The following is a 17,137-nucleotide window of genomic DNA, read 5'->3' on the forward strand; positions in this document are numbered from 1 at the left end:
AGTGCTGTAGAGGCTGGGTCATTAAGTATATTCAAGGCTGAGATAGACAGATTTTTAATCAGTAAGGGAATCGAGGGTTATGAGGAAAAGACAGGAAAGTGGAGTTAAGGATTATAAGATCAGCGATGATGTAATTGAATAGCGGAGCAGACTCAATGGGCCGAATGGCCTACTTCTGCTCCGGCGTCTTATGGTCAAGTGCAGTAAAATCTTATTAACAAGATTAACTGATTTGAAGTTAGTGATATTGAGATAGTACCTTCTACACATAAAGCACATTTCCAAAAATCATAGTGCAGAAGTCATCCAAGTCTTACTGTCGATAGCGGTTACAGTTGCTTGTATATAGTGAGCCAGCAGCTTAGCCAGGGAACCTATAATTGGCCTCAGTGTGCTTGGGGACACAGGGTAGCAACCAAAGCAACTCCACGCACTTAATCTTTACTCAAGAGTGTGGCTACGTGAATGTTAGAGTGCCCACAAACAACAACAAATATAAATATAGCACCATTTATGTAATTAATGTCCAGTGCCACTTCATAGGAGCCATGATAAAACAGAATTTGAGGACAACAGCACCACTCCCTTTAGGAGGGGAAAAAGCAAGGCAAAAAAGAATGGTGGAAAATAAATAATTATTCAATAAAAGTGATGTGCAACAGATAAATAATTAATTGTCCCTGCTTTCTAGTAAGAGTTTATTATTAAACAGAAAACAAAAGCTGATCAGGTCAATCAACCTCACTTCAAATCCAGGTATTTATTCACACAAAAATACATAATCGGTCAAAACTGAGACACAAAAGTCACTCCACTGTCATTCCCACTTCTACATCCCTCGACTTGGAGTTGACGAGCTCCCGCCTGGTCTCAGGTGAAATCTGTGAATGGCAGTGGATCCTCAGCAGTTCCAGCAATGACTCTTTCTGTTCAGAGGACAGGTCCTCCTTATATCGTTGGGCAAAGGTAAGCAGACACTGGTGCCACAGTACAGGCAGGTCTCGCTTATCAGTCCTGAACTGCAGAAAGTGAAACACCAAAGCGTCGATAACTCGGAAGGGAAGTGCGTACTTCTTGTCAATCATCAGTCGAAGGAAGATGCTGTTTGCTCCATTATATTCCATTTCTGCAATCTTCAGCATTGCAGCACTGTTAACAGAAGATGAATTATGGTAAAAGAGATAGAGATACCGATATCACAAAACGGCAGATTATAAAACGTATGTATGGCTGCACCGCAGAAATCATGAGTCACCAATGAGGCTTATAATGGCTGTTTTAATTAGCTTAGAAAATACCTGAATTTGTATTTTTAATCATGCGTCATTTTGGAACCAAGATATAACTTGCGTTCCATTAACTGTTTTTCTCCCTCTACAAAAACATTACTCAAAAGTGGAAATTGTTGCTTGTTTACTTATTTAAAAACATAATTAGGTGGGGAAGAAACAAGGTAGAGGAAGAACTGCTCTCATCACTATGGGCAGCAACAACTTGCTTCATATAGGAGCTTTAACGGAGAACAAATGTTCCAAGGTGCTTCACAGCGATGTCATCAAGCTGAGGGGGGAGGTATTAGGAGGGGTGACCAAAAGTGCAACTGATACATTACTAACTGTGTCATAATTTCATAAAGGAGTAACAACCTACATTTAACTAACACCTTTAACAGAAACAAACGCCCAAAAGTATTTCAGGCATGGGTTACCAAATAAACAGTCTGATGTGTAATTTTCATTCCCTCCCCCTCCACTTACAAAGCACCACATACAAACCAACAATTACCTGGTGTGCAGAACTGGGATAGAGCATTTTGTCAGAATGCTACCGATAATGATAGCTTCTCTTAGTGTGCACGTGCCAGATTCACACAAGGGAAGTAGAATACCTGGGGAATGGAAGAAGAAGTTGTTTTAAAAAATTGCAATTAATCATCTATTCTTGCCGCCTTCTTGCAAGCGAGATTTCCCCCCCCACCCCCCGTTTTGCTCTTGCACAAAAAGGGAAATGTTAGAAATTCACCTAAATAAAAAACAGAAAATGCTAGGCAATACACCTCTGAACAGTTCTAACAAAAGATAACCTGATATATTAACTCGGTTTCTCTCTCCACAGTTGTTGCCAGACCCACTGAGCATTTCCAGCACTTTTGTTTATTTCAAATTTCCAGCATCCACAGCATTTGTCCTTTTGTATTAGAAATCTACTTGTTTAGCCAAGAACGAACAGACTTGATGACTGGCTGGACACTTCTCTTTGGTATCCTGAGACATTTTCTCCAAGTCTTAAGTGTTCCCAGCAACAACCAGCATCAGATTTGCAAGGTCCCTGTCCTTATTACTGTTGTCTCTAGCTGTAATCTTCTTTGTTACAGATCAATTAGAGAGAGAGATGCATTTGTGCAAATGCCAAGTGCTCTTAAAAGAAGAAATTAAAATAGGATGTGCCCCACAAATTGTCCGTTAACACTCACTGTTCAGGCTCACGTGAAAACAATGGTCACTTGGATGAAATGACAAATGGCACCAAAGCAAGAGCCAGGACCTTCAGCACAGGAGGGTAAAATAGGTTTGCTTTTAAATATCAATAGCTTTCTCGTTGCTACCATCAGTGACTGGATTGGGACCATCAGCACTTCAATCACATATTCCAAGATTCAAAATGCTCTCCAATCGGAACCCAAGTGCAGAAGGGCAGTATACAATTTACTGCAACATATTTGTCATTGTTCAAGTTAATGCCCTCAGTTCCACCTTACTGCAGTCCCAAGGACAATGATGTGGATCTACATACACAAGACTGCAAATCAACCATATTCTGCTGATCAGGGGTAGTTTGGAAGAGAACAACTTCCAAGTAGAATGCACCTGGTGTTATAATAAGATGCCAAACAAGAAGTAAATGTTACAGAGTTCATTTATTGACAAGTTAAAAAAGAACCATACGTATAGCTCCATTAGCTCCCTCAATTCCCTTTACCAGATGAAAGCCAATCTTACCTTTAAACCAAGCTCCAGGTTTGAAAAGTGCTTTTTTCAAGGCAGTATAAAGGTGAAAGTTCAGGCGTTTGTATTCTGTAATATCATCTCTCACTCGAGGCAAAAGCACCAAGTTATAGAATCTCTGTGCCATCCTTGCCTTCAAATTGGCAGAAAAGATCCTGAAGGGAATTGGGGGGTGGGGGTGGGAACAAATAATACAAACATTGCATCAAAATTGATTGTTAAAGAAATAAAGACGCAAAGGTGGTGATGTCACGTTGAAACACTCTCCGGTGGAAAGAGGCAGCAGCGTGTCAGCGGGCCAACTGCTTTGGATACCGGATCACCAGCCTGAGCTCATGGTTCAGAACATCACAAGCAACTAACCTCAACAGAGCAGCACGGATCCCACCCTCAGCAGAAGCAGTATCACCACAACGCAATCACTTTCCCTTCAGTAATAAGGGGTTAAACCTAAAAGAGCTTTAAATAAAGCGAGTGCAACCGTTTTATAATCCTCTCCCAAAGAAGCATAAACATGCTTTACAAAACTGAGCAAAAAGGACAACAGAAGGGGCACTTTGGTTCTCAGAGGGTTACATGAATACTGGTCCCTTACCTTGTTGCCTGATACATGGCTGCTGCTGTCCAGGTCTCTGGTTCAGTGATGTACAAGATCTGCTCCCAGTTGGACAATGCCGGGATAATCTTAAAGGCTTTTGGAAGTTTCCCACTCCTATACTTACACAATACCTTTTGGAAAGCAAGATGTAAATTTTAACAAGCACAGCCAGTGTTATATTCATTGAATACAGTGCAATGCTCTTGTTTCATTCAGACTTTAAATGTCAAAATAAAAAACGACTTATTTTAACAAATTATATTTGAAGAAAAATTCACGCAGCCACAAAGGACACTGAACGCCAGGCATAGCTGAGAAAGAAGATTCCGGCTGGGAATGGTTCAATTAAAAAAATGGGGCTGCGTTCCAATAAACTGAATACAGAAATTGATACCATTACAAGTTTGCCCACCCGACTGCTTACTAGATGCCAAATTTCCTCTCCCAAATTGGGTCATGACATAGACCTTTCCCCTGCACAAGAGAAGCATTTTCCCTGAGAAATGAAGGGTGGGGAAGGCGAGAGGAAGAGGAAGGGGCCATCAACTTAAGTGTCTGTAGATTATCAACTCAGTTGTAAACATAGAAAAGAGTAGGTCATTCAGCCCTTCGAGCTTGCTCTGCCATTCAATATGATCATAGCGGATCCTCTAACTCAACGCCACACTCCCGCTCTCTCCCCATACTCCTTGACCCCTTTAGTGCGTAGAAATCTATTTCCTTAAATATATTCAGTGACTTGGCCTCCACAGCCTCTGTGGTAGAGAATTCCACAGGTTCACCACCCTCTGAGTGAAGAAGTTTCCCCTCATCTCAGTCCTAAATAACCTACCCTGTATCCTGAGTCTGTGACCCCTTGTTCTAGACCCCCCAAGCCAGAGGAAGCATCATCTCTGCATCAAGTCTGTCCAGCCCTGTCAGACATTTATACATTTCAATGAAATCCCCTTCATTCTTCTAAACTCCAGTGAACACAGGCCTAATCAGCCCAATCTTTCCTCACACAACAATCCTGCCATCCCAGGAATTAGTCTGGTGAACCTTTGCTGCACTCCCTCTGTGGTAAGTATATCCTTTTTTAGGTAAGGAGACCAAAATTGCACACAATACTCCAGGTGTGGTCTCACCAAAGCCCTGTATAGCTGCAGTAAGACATCTTTGCTCCTGTACTCAAGTCCTCTCGCAATGGAGGCCAACATACCATTTGCCTTCTTAACTGCTTGTTACACCTGCATGCTTGCTTTCAGTGACTGATGTACAAGGACACTCAGGTCCCTTTGCACATCAACATTTCCCAATCTATCACCATTGAAATAATGCTCTGCCATTCTGTTTCTCCTATCGAAGTGGATAACTTCACATTTATCCACGTTATACTGCACTTGTCATGTATTTGCCCACTCACTCAACTTATCTAAATCGCCTTGAAGCCTCTTAACATCCTCCTCACCACTCATATTCCTACCAAGTTTCATGTTGTCAGCAAACTTGGAAATATTACATTTGGTTTCCTCATCCAAATCATTGAGTTATATTGTGAATAGCTGGGGCCCAAGCACTGATCCCTGCGGTACCCCACTAGTCACCGCCTGCCACTCCAAAAAAGACCCATTTCTTCCTACTCTCAGTTTCCTGTCTGCTAACCAATTCTCAATCAACGAATCACAATATCCAGGCCTGGGCTGACAAGTGGCTAGTAACATTCGCACCACACAAGTGTCAGGCAATGACCATCTCTAACAAGAGAGAATCCAACCATCGCCCCATGATGTTCAATGGCATTACCATCACTGAATTCCCCACTATCAACATCCTGGGGTTACCATTGACCAGAAACTGAACTGGACTAGCCATATAAATACTGTGGTTACAAGAGCAGGTCAGAGGCTAGGAGTCATGCGACCAGTAACTCACCTCCTGACTCCCTAAGGCCTGTCCGTCATCTACAAGGGACAAGACAGGAGTGTGACAGAATACTGTCCATTTGCCTGGATGAGTGCAGCTCCCACAACACTGAGGAAGCTGGACACCGTCCAGGACAAAGTAGTCCACTTGATTGGCACCACGTCCACTCCCTCCACCACCGACACACGGTAGCAACAGTGTGTACCATCTACAAGATGCACTGCAGGAATTCACCAAGGCTCCTCCAACAGCATCTTCCAAACCCATGACCACGAACACTTAGAAGGACAAGGGCAGCAGATAGATGGGAACACCATAACCCAGAAGTTCCCCTCCAAGTCACTCACCATCTTGACTTGGAAATATATCGCCATTCCTTCACTGTATCTGGGTCAAAATCCTGGAACTCCCTGTCTAACAGCACTGTGGGTGTACCCACAACACACGGACTGCAGCGGTTCAGGAAGGCAGCTCACCCCCACCTTCTCAAGGGCAACTAGGGATGGGCAATAAATGCTGGCCCAGCCAGCGAAGCTCACATCCCGTGAATGAACTTAAAAAATGATAGCTGTTCATTCTGCTCAGCTGAGATCGATGCATAAGGTAAACATGAAGGTAGAGATTGTAATTTAATTAATATATTTAAAGAATGTGTGTCATTATACTTCAAAACATCTTTATGTATCTAATCTTTTAACCTCTGTTCAACCTTTTCTAGGTTTTTTTTTAAAAGAAGGGGTAAAGGAAATGTTTTGGACTGGAAATGTTTAGTGAGTGGTGTTTCACAGGGACCATTTATTTACAACATACAACAATTAGGAATTGAGGGAATATCAAATATATCAAAATTTCCTGATGAGACCAACTTTCAGGTGGAGAAAATGGCAAATAAAGATTCGGACTGTTAAAAACCGCAAGGGGAAATAGATAGGCCAGTAGGATAGGTGGAAAATGCAGTTTAATGCAGAGAAACGTGAAGTAAAACCTTTTGGAAATAAGAATGGGGGAAAGAAACTTAAATCTTAAAATTTCAAATGAAACGGAGGGACCTGAAGATGGAGTTACCTACCGTCACTGACAAAAGCTGCCAAGAAAGAGGCCAGGATGAAGCATCAGCAGCCAATGAGTCAAGGACCTGCCTTCAGGCACAGCACACATGACATGACATGTCAGACCATTTCAGGTACCAGTTTAATTAAGTAGGTGAAGCAAATGCAATTAGCGGTTTTGTTGGTTTTGTATCTGGAGGCGCCAGATGAAAAAGCGATGAGGTAATATGGAACTTGTACAAGGCCTGAGTTAAGCTGCAACTGGAATACAGTTTTGGACATCATCACAGGAAGGATAATGTTCAGCTCCACTGGGTGTTACCATCGGTGAGAAATTAGTGTCATGAAGAAAAACTAAGACGTGTTTTTTCACTGGAGCTGAGCAAGTAAGAAGATGACATGATTAAGGGCTCTTTCAAGTTTATGGAGGCTGTTGATAAAGTGAGTGATAGATTGTTTCCGCTGGACAGCACACAAGTACATAAACACAAGGTACAAACAGGAGAGGAGAGCACTCAGTAGTGTGCATGACTCCGCCATGCTGTGTTAACTCAACGTTATTACAATTATGCAGATCTTCCTTGAGGCTTTTCCCCTGCCTGGTTGATGCTCTGTAACTACAAAACTGAAAGAGAAATCCTTTTATTAAGAGCTTCCATCTCACTGAGGAAGCTTCAGACCAATCCACATCCAACAACCGGCTCCCATTTTGGCAGCTGTGGCAAAGTGCACCACAGAGGGGGGCAGGGGGGGGGTGGGGTCGTGAGGGGGGGGTGGGGTCGTGAGGGGGGGGGGTGGGGTCGTGAGGGGGGTGGTGGGGTCGTGAGGGGGGGGTGGGGTCGTGAGGGGGGGGTGGGGTCGTGAGGGGGGGGTGGGGTCGTGAGGGGGGGGTGGGGTCGTGAGGGGGGGGTGGGGTCGTGGGGGGGGTGGGGTCGTGAGGGGGGGGGTGGGGTCGTGAGGGGGGGGTGGGGTCGTGAGGGGGGGTGGGGTCGTGAGGGGGGGGTGGGGTCGTGAGGGGGGGTGGGGTCGTGAGGGGGGGGTGGGGTCGTGGGGGGGGGTGGGGTCGTGAGGGGGGGTGGGGTCGTGAGGGGGGGTGGGGTCGTGAGGGGGGGTGGGGTCGTGAGGGGGGGTGGGGTCGTGAGGGGGGGTGGGGTCGTGAGGGGGGGTGGGGTCGTGAGGGGGGGTGGGGTCGTGAGGGGGGGTGGGGTCGTGAGGGGGGGTGGGGTCGTGAGGGGGGTGGGGTCGTGAGGGGGGTGGGGTCGTGAGGGGGGGTGGGGTCGTGAGGGGGGGTGGGGTCGTGAGGGGGGGGTGGGGTCGTGTGTGTGTGGGGGGGGGGGGGGGGTTGTGAGGCGGGGGGGGGGGGGGGGGGGGGGGGGGGGGGTTGTGAGGGGTGGGTGGGGTTGTGAGGGGGATGGAGTGACCAAATGCTCAAGTCAAAGAGCTGAGTTTTAAAGGACAGTCTTAAAAAAGGTGGAGAATGTTTAGGGGGGGGTGGAAATTCCAGGACACGGGGCCCAGCTGGCTAATGGGTGGGGGCAAAGGAGAGAATAGACAGGGCTGAAGATTCCTGCAGGGGGATGCAGTTGTAAAGATGGAGGAAGTAATGTAGATAACGCTTTAATATTGCACTACAAGAGAGATAGAATGTAGGTTAAAGTCCTCAGAGCTCCCAGCTTCTAGGCTGTGGGGAGGCACACGTACTCCCCCCATCAAAGGGAAGAAACATTAACCTGCCTCAGAAATACCTATTCTCAGGTAATCCTAGCAAATCACCTACAAGACTTCTCAGGTGGAGGTGGCGTATGCCTCTGGGAGAGAGTGTCAAGAAAATAATTTTAAATGTAAAAGAAATAAGAATCATGCTTCACAATCAAGACTACACAAATGTATTTGTGGTTACACAGAGAATCATTCAATTAGCGCCACCGTGTTTCTTCCTTCATTAATAAAGATGACATTAGAAATGCCTGGATATACACATCAGGAAAGGACCACCAGGCTGGCTTTCTTCTCTCTTGAAGTAAAAGCTGAGGGTTTACTTAATAGGTGCCTTTAAAATTATGAAATGTTTTGTTAAAGCGGATAGAGAGAGGATGTTTTCTCTGGTGGAGAAGAGCATAACTGGAGGACATCAATGCAAGTTATTCCCAAAAAATCCAATAGGGAATTTAGAAGAAACTTATCCACCTAAAGAGTGGAACACACTACCACAAATCCTAAAATAAGACCATAAGAAATAGGAGCAGGTGAAGGCCATTCGGCCCCTCGAGCCTGTTCCACCATTCAATAAGATCATGGCTGATCGGATTGTGGCCTTAACTTCACTTTCCTGCCTCCTATAACCATAAGCACAGGGAGTGGTTGAAGGGAATAGTATAGATACATTTAAGGGGAAACTAGACAAGCATGAGGGAGAAGGGACTAGGTGATTACAATTGATGAGAAAAGATGGGAAGAAGTTCAAGTGGAGCATAAATACCAGCATGGCCTGTTTCAGTGCTGTATATCCTACTTTCTTTTATTCGTTTAGCTGGGAAAGCAGCTATAAACGATGTTGAGGTTAGCAATTAATTTAAGGCTTGCCGCTGACGCAGTGTTGTGATGCCAGCAGGAATGGATCTCTCAGGGCAGAAGTTCAGTATATGGACGATGGTCTCGCTTGGACGGCCACTGTCACAATTTAAGCTGTTCCTCATGTTCCCCTTGTGGAGTAAGTGGCCACGTTTTCCCCGGCCCGCCCTCAAGCCGTTGAGGGTGGTCCAGATTTTCTGTGGAAAGGTTGAAACCTGGGCCTTGACCACTCGGGTCAGTTACCAGGTTGCAGCTGGCGACGTAGCCGGAGACGCGCCATCGAGAGGTAGGGCTGTCACCTGCTTGTGGAGTGTGTTCCAGTAGGATTTCAGAGGAGTGTGTGGGGGGGTTTTTTTTGAGGTCCTGTGTCAATGGGAGCGTATCATTAGCCAACAGCCAGTGGGGTTCTTTGAGGAGGAGATATTTTCCCTGCGGACATCAAGAGGTTCAATATGTGCTAGCGCAGGAAGCCACTTGTGCAGTGTTGGTCTCAATGTCATATTACATATCCTATGTTAAGAAGTACGAAGCAATTTTGGTCATTCTATCCACTTTTCTCACTTGCTATCCAACACAACACTCCCTCTACTGGCAAGACTGGATATAGTAACTGATTACAAATAGCACCCAATATCAGAATGTGTGCCCTCGAGGTACAATACTCTATTGCTAAACCTGCTGCCTTGGTCAATAAAATACAATTTACTATGAACATGGCGGAACCCTTTACCTCACGAACTCCCTTGTATACGTCCAGGACTCTGGGGTCAAGCTGAGGCATAGGGCGGCCAGAGAATTCAGACATGGCCGTCTCCACTTCTGTCTGCTTCTCCGTGATCTTCTCCATAATGATGTCAGCAAGAGTACGCCTTTAGTGCAGAACAAAAAAAGGTAACTGACCAGTACACACGTGCAGCCAAAATAGATTTACATCCAATTGATGTTTGGGCTCAAAATAGTAGGGCTGATAACTCTGACAACATCTTCCAACTCCACAGCTAGTGATGGTATAAGGAACAAGACATTGAAGGCCTCAAGTACATTATAACGTCATTAAGTGCGACTTAACCTCACTCAAAACAGTTCTAAGGATGAATTCATTGCCCCCATGTGATGTTCCCATACAGGAACAAAAAAGCCCAAATTCAACCCCTGCAGTGGGGGTATAACATTTAGCTTCAGTATTCTGGGGAAGGCAGGTGAGCTGAGCTGATCGAAAAACATGGAAAAATCAACCTGCTGGCAACTGCTCCTGATCACTACACAATGATCCCTGCTGGAAACCGGGCAAACACACACATCAGAGGAGAAAATAATAAAGCTCAAGTTGCAATGTTCACCCTATTCCACGGCTACCCACAGACAAATGGCCTGCTGACAATCGCAGCAAAAGACAGGGTTTACAGAGGGAAGGGGTGGCATGGGAATGGATGGAAAGGCAATGGGGTGGGAATTGGGGGGGGAGGATGCCATGGGAGCAGCGGATGAGACGATGGAATTGGTCAAGTGTACTGATTTGACCACAAGTTTTCCATGATTCTCTGCTTGTCTCTTGTAAGGATGAGGCATATTCAAAACATGTAAATAATGTACTTATCATTTCAAATCGCAATGCTGTGCACTAAAAACATAGCTGCTGTGGTGAGGGCTCCTCCGTCCCTTAACAATCTGACACCGCTCTCTGACTACCATAGAGACACTGGTCACACTACACAGCGACAGGCACCAGAGACCATCCACAGGAATCTCTCCCCATCTCCCCGCTGAAGGGGGGAATCCAGCATGACAATATTTAAAACTAGCCCAAAACTTGGGGGGGGGTGGGGGGGGAATCAGTCAGCATCAGGAACTCCAGAATGGAGCAGGCACAGAGCACAACTTGCAGAGTTTTATGTGGAAGTGGCTGTTCTTCCCATGCAGAAATATCAAAAAGCATTGGGCCTGCCTGCCTATTTATCTGACATTACCTCAGCGGCGGATTTTTGCTCATGAACGTATCAATTGCCTTTTCATCCTGGGGGTTCACGATGACCTCCTCACAATACTCCTCCTTTGCGATCGCTGCAGCTCTGTCCAGAGTCGGCCATTCATCATCTGAGTCAGAGTCAGGACCTTGGCCTTTTGAACTTGTGCCTACAATATCAAAACACATTTATTAGCCACAAACACTCTGGCACAGGGCACCTCTTCAAAAGTATTCATCCAATTACTTTTTCCTATTTTAAATGGTCACTTTTTTATTCTCACCCTCTTGGTTTAGCTTCCTCTGACCTTTCGAAAGAGGTCAGCCAATGACCTCTTTCATGGCTCTTTAACCAAACTTCTGTAGGTGTCCAAGGATTATTTATTTGCAAATATAAAGCAGCAATTGATAAGACAACGCAGAGGGGGAAGTGTCATCAGCCAAGATGCGAACTTGCCATATTGAATAGAACTGCTGAGCCCCTGCAGTGCAATATCTGTAAGTGTTTTCTTGTGGTAACACCTCTATTAAATATGGCAAGCAGATCTTTCTATGTGCACAATCCTTCAGCCTTTCTGCTGAAGTCTCGTCTTAAGGTGGTGTTCCCCCTTCAGGCTACATTCAACAGTTCCAGACTTGCAACTCTGGATAACATTGAACATAAACGTAGATAGAATCATTCTAATGGTTACAATGCAGGGGGAGGCCATTCAGTAGTTGAGCTGTGCTGGCTCTCCTCAAGAAAGACTCAGCAAATCCCTCTCCCCTGTCCTCTCGCTGTAGCCCTGCCAATTCACTCTTTGGGGCTTATCCAATTCCCTCTTGAAAGCCTCGATTGAATCTGCCCCCACCTTCACCACCATCTAAGGCAGTGCATTCCAGCTCTCAGCCAGCCACTGAGAAAAAGGTTTCTCCTCGTATCACCGTTCAATCTTTTGCCAATCACCGTAAATTGGTTCTTCACCGTCCCGCCGATGGGAACCGTTTCTTCTATCTACCTACAGGAAAACCTCGGTTATCTGATGTACTCTGGGAGTGGGAGGTGCCAGTTAACGAGACTGCGTTTTCATCCAATGGGAAAGATCCAGAATGATCGCGCAGGTGCTGGGGTCTCATGAGAAAGTGCGGGAGTGCGTAAATCCAGTGAGCGGCACGAGGGGAGATGGTGCTGCAGAGTAGCGGGAGGCTGAGACCAGAGCAAAGACAGGCTACCAAGAACTATTACCAGAGAGTTTGACATCTCCAATCAAGAAACAAACCCGACCCCAGAATTCCGGTTAATAGAGAATTCCAGTTGGTTGAGTGCCGGATAACAGAAATTTAACGGCCCCTGGATTGTTAAACTCTGTACTGCAAAACATACTGTACTGGTCTTTGACTTTCCTACAGGAAGGGTTTTAGCAATATTGCTGCCTAGGACTGAAAACAGTTTAGCAGCTGATGCAATTGGTCTTGTAGTTTTTCCAAGATTACCTAACACTGGTTAAAGGAATGTTACAAATTTCAAGGCATTGTTTTTACCCATGCCCAGCCCTGTATCTAGCAGTAGCAGGTAAAATAAGGAATCTCAAGTGCATTCAACACCAACATTACGAGCAATGCTTAGGAATGGTAAATAAAATGGGCTCAGTGCCCTGCGACTCTCCGAAATAAAACAGAACACGTTGCATCACCACCTTAAAAGGAAAGGGTTACCATTTACCAGACTTTTCAGATGCTAAGAGATCTCCTGTGTATTTACGAACATACGAACAAGGAGCAGGAGTAGGCCATTCAGCCCCTCGAGCCTGCCCTGCCAGTTAATAAGATCATGGCTGATCTGATAGTAAGCTCAAATCTGCATCCCGCCTCCCCTCAATAACCTATCATCCCTTCGTTTAACAAGAATCTATCCACCTCTGCCTTAAAAATATTCGCCGCCTTTTCAGGAAGAGAGTTCCAAGGATTCACGACCCTGAGTGAAAAAATTTCACCTCATTTCCGTTTTAAGTGGGTAACCCCTTATTTTTAAACAGTGACCCCTAGTTCTAGATTCCCCCACAAGAGGAAACATCCTCTCCACATCCATCCTGTCAAGACCCCTCAAGATCTTAAATGTTTCAATCAAGTCCACTCTTACTCTTCTAAACTCCAGCAGATACAAGCCTAACCTGTCCAACCTTTCCTCATAAGACAGCCCACCCATTCCAGGTGTAAGTCTGATAAATCTCTGAACTGCTTCCAACACATTTACATCCTTTCTTAAATATGTTACCAATACTGTGCACAGTACTCCACTTTTTTCACCAGCTTACATGTGCTCTGTTTCAGACCAATGTAAAATCAAGGAAATATAGTTATTTAAAAACATTAAAACATAAGGAAATATGCCCATACATGATTAAATCTTACCGCTTTCACTTTAATTAATGAAATGATTATAGATTTCCCTTCCCATTCTCCTAAAAGTTCAATTAACGTTGGGGTACAATTCCACAGGCCTTAAACTCTGACAAACCATAGTCAATCATTGTGTACGTGCATCCCACCATGTAAAGTCATCTACAAGGTGTCATTTTGAGGTGTACCAAACCAACGTACTCTGTAATTTTGCATGCTGCTTTGAGTTTCCTCTCAAAGAGTCACAAATATGCAGTGTCATGGATATTCTCTAGGACTGATCAGCAGTCCTACCTTTCGGAGTTTTCCCCCATCACCCAGTTTCAAACTGACTGAAGGTGATGTCACAACAAGACGCCATTGTGATCTGAACTACTTCCTCACGTGCACACATGTACCTCAGACCATTTCAAAGTCTGGCCAAGATGAGACCAGGTGTAGATTGTTACGCTATTTGATTTCATAAACAGCAAGGTGAACATTCAGAACAGCAGTTAAGGCCAGAGTGACTTTATACAATCAACTTGATTTCAAAGAATAAAGAGCATATTGCACTTCCCCAAATCTGGCCCGATTTGAAAAATAACACTTAACGACTCTCTTGATCTACCCTCACAGTCTGGAGTACTCTAGTAACCTTTTTGATTGCACCCCTGGTTTGGTCCATGTTTTTATATCACTGTGTTGACAGCTGGAGGGCAGGATCTAGGACCAGGAACCTTCCTACACATTGATAAACATCTCACAACCAATTACCATGGGAAGATAACAGATTGCTTACTTTCAGCACTTTGTGGAACCAATGTCACTTATTAACATTTTAATCAACCTTTTGTCTTAATACTTTGTGAATATATTTCGCTTTAAAGCCCCACAATTTAAAATGTAACTTCTTACAAATTCCTGCTGAGGGAGGGTTGTGGGGGGGGCGTGGGGGTGGGGAATGATCAATGCATGGGAACACCGCCACCTAGAGGTTCCCACCCAAGCCACCACCATCCTGCTTGGAAATATATCGCTGTTCCTTCACTGTTGCTGGGTCAAAATCCTGGAACTCCCTACCAGCACTGTCGGTGTAGCTACACCACATGGTCTGCAGCAGTTCAAGAAGGCAGCTCACCACCCACCTTCTCAAGGGCAATTAGGGATGGGCAATAAGCGCAGGTTTAGCCAGTGGCGCCCACATGCCGTGAATGAATTTTTTTCTAAAAGTCCCGCAGTGTGACAGGAGGTTTGAACAAACTGTGCACTGAAGCAATTCACCTCAGTCAGTTGTACAACATACTGGTACAACAAATGAGAAAAAAAAAATCACATGACGGTCCCAATCCAAAACAGTCCTCCCCCACCCCACTCCTCCTTTGGTTTCTGAATGACCCACTACACTTCTGTACTTTTTTCTGATCTTACTAATACTAGAAAATCATTTAAATATTCTGAAGGATCCAAGTGTCCGTTGGCAGAAAAACTGGTCCAATAAAGTCCCAATGTTTCAACATTCAGAGTGTAACGCAGCCTCTTGTCTTACAAGTGGGAGAGGTCTGGAGGGTTATGGACTGGGTGCAGGTCAATGGGACTAGCGGAATAATATTTCGGCACTGACTAGAAGGGCCAAATGGCCTGTTTTCTGTGCTGTAGTGTTCTATGGTTCTAAGTCCAACTACTTGGACAACTTGGAATGTTTTTGAAGAGAGAACGACCCACTCCGGTGAAGAATTGTTCGAGTTTCTGTGCACCACATTTTGGGAGGGAATTTGAAGGCTTTGGAGAGGGTGGAAGGGGATTTACTAGAATGGTTCCAGGGATGAGGAATTAGTTACATGAATGGACTGGAGAATCTTCAGTTGCTTTCCTTAGAGCAGAGGTTAAGAGAGATTCGAGGGAGGTGTTTAAAAGTCAAGAGTTTAGACCAGTACACAAACAGAATCTGTTCCCAATCGATAACCAGAGGGCACAGATTCACTAAAGAGTCCAAGGCAACATGAGGAAGAACATTTTTTTGTTAAAAACAAGAGTGGTTAGGATTTGGAATGCACTGTCTAATAGGGTGATGGATACAGATTCAATAATAACAATCAAAAGAGAATTGGATGAACAGTTATCCAGCCATATAAGGGAAAGAGCAAGGGAGTGGGGCTAACTGGATTGCTCATTGAAAGAGCCAGCGCAGACTCAATAGGACAAATGGTCACCTTCTGTGCTGTACAACCGTATGAAAACACAAAAAGTGTGGTATATATTTGTCAGCTGTGGTCATACAATCGCTCCAACACATAGAAAAGGTTGTAAATAGATGGTAGTTTTGTCAGTTTCTGTAAAGAAACAGGATAATGTTTCCACTGAGCACCCATACACAGGATCTACAGCCGGCCCTTCGGCCCATCTGGTCTATGCTGCTGTTTATGCTCCACACAGTTTTCTTCTGACCTTAACTTCACCTAACAACATCTCCATGTTTCTTTCTCCCTCATGTGCTTAACTAGCCTCTCCTTAACCTGGTTAGAATTCCAACTCCTTCAAAATCCAAAAGCTTTTTTTTTTGGTTCTGATTAAAAGAAAGTAGTTTTACATCCGCTTTGACAGGCTGGGGTGATGCAGGTTTAACACAAATCCTGTGACAGTGTCTCTAGCATCCCCCCCCTCCTCTCTCTCTCTCTCTCTCTCCCAGCTGGTGGTCTTGGTGCAGTCAGACCCAATTCCAAAGGACTCGAAAGGCAGATTCTCCTCTCCACAGGCGTTGCTAAGAGCTGCTGGGTTTTTTCTCTCTCTCTCTCTCTCTCCAGCAGTTTGTGTTTTTATTTCAGACCTACCCAGGACTGTGGTTTGGGCTCTCTTGCCTCCCTTCCTCTTGCCGACTCCATGTTCTGCCTCCAGCTCCTCTTGCTGAATCCTGGCCTGCTCCAGGATCTTGCGGGACAGTCTCTCATCGACGTACTCATCCTCCTCGGCCTCCTGCCCCCGGCCCCGCTTCTTGATGCGGCTGACGGCTTTCACGGCGTCTCCCTGCAGGATCTGATCGGCCAGGGCCAGGTTCCTGGGCTCCGGGCCACCCTTAGCCGCTTTAACCTTCGGCATTTCCCGCCGAGACTCACCACCGACCTTTAAAAAGCTGATCTACTCCCCTCCTACCCACCGACCCACCGGATTCCCGATTCCAGGGGCCCCCCCGGACAGGATTAAACAGCCACACTACTGGCCAGCCCACGTGGCCCGGACACCCGCCCACTGCGCCTGCGCGGCATGTAACCATTTCACTGTAACACACCGCGTTCCATTCATTAGCATAGTCAATTTCATGCAAATTGAAGCTTCCTGCTGCCTTTCTCTCCTCTGGTCCACCCAGACCTGTTGTCTCTGGAAATCATCCATTCCATGCAGCCCCAGAAAGAGGCCGTTCAGCCCATCGTGCCTCTGCTGGCTCTTCCGAACTCATCCAACTAGTCTCACAACGACCCCCCCTCCCACCCCCACATCTTAACCCTACAAACTTTTCCCCTTCAAATACTCATCCGGTGCTATCGAACTGGATTCCACCAGCTTTTCAGGCAGATCATAACTTTCCTTCAGCCCCACAACCTGCGCCCCTCTAATTCTGACCTCTTGAGCACCCCTGATTTTAATCGCTTCACCATTGGTGGCCGTGCCTCCAATTGCCAAGGGCCTAAGC

The 17,137-nt window shown here is 45.5% G+C and overlaps 1 protein-coding gene across 1 annotated transcript; it reads right to left on the reverse strand.

Annotated features, from left to right (window-relative positions):
• Positions 1-740: 740 nt before the first annotated feature.
• Positions 741-16,693, reverse strand: bysl (bystin-like). Its single transcript, XM_078546292.1, has 7 exons — positions 16,281-16,693; positions 11,096-11,261; positions 9,859-9,997; positions 3,601-3,734; positions 3,000-3,160; positions 1,786-1,888; positions 741-1,149 (listed from the first exon to the last, which is right to left on the reverse strand). Exons 1-7 carry the CDS (start codon positions 16,543-16,545, stop codon positions 807-809), a joined length of 1,311 nt encoding a protein of 436 aa, XP_078402418.1. The 5' UTR covers positions 16,546-16,693; the 3' UTR covers positions 741-806.
• Between the last annotated feature and the right edge of the window lie 444 nt (positions 16,694-17,137).

This window comes from Cetorhinus maximus, chromosome 8 (genome assembly GCF_964194155.1).
Source record: "Cetorhinus maximus chromosome 8, sCetMax3.hap1.1, whole genome shotgun sequence".
NCBI lineage: Eukaryota > Metazoa > Chordata > Chondrichthyes > Lamniformes > Cetorhinidae > Cetorhinus > Cetorhinus maximus.

What these genes read in the sequence shown, in the direction of transcription:
- bysl (XM_078546292.1), bottom strand. Translation starts at nt 16,545, where the DNA reads ATGCCGAAGGTTAAAGCGGCTAAGGGTGGCCCGGAGCCCAGGAACCTG. An exon ending in TATACAAGGGAGTTCGTGAG is followed by an intron (nt 3,735 to 9,858) that starts GTAAAGGGTTCC and finishes GCTTTCCAAAAG; the next exon opens with GTATTGTGTAAGTATAGGAG. An exon ending in ATCCCAGTTCTGCACACCAG is followed by an intron (nt 1,150 to 1,785) that starts GTAATTGTTGGT and finishes TTCTGTTAACAG; the next exon opens with TGCTGCAATGCTGAAGATTG.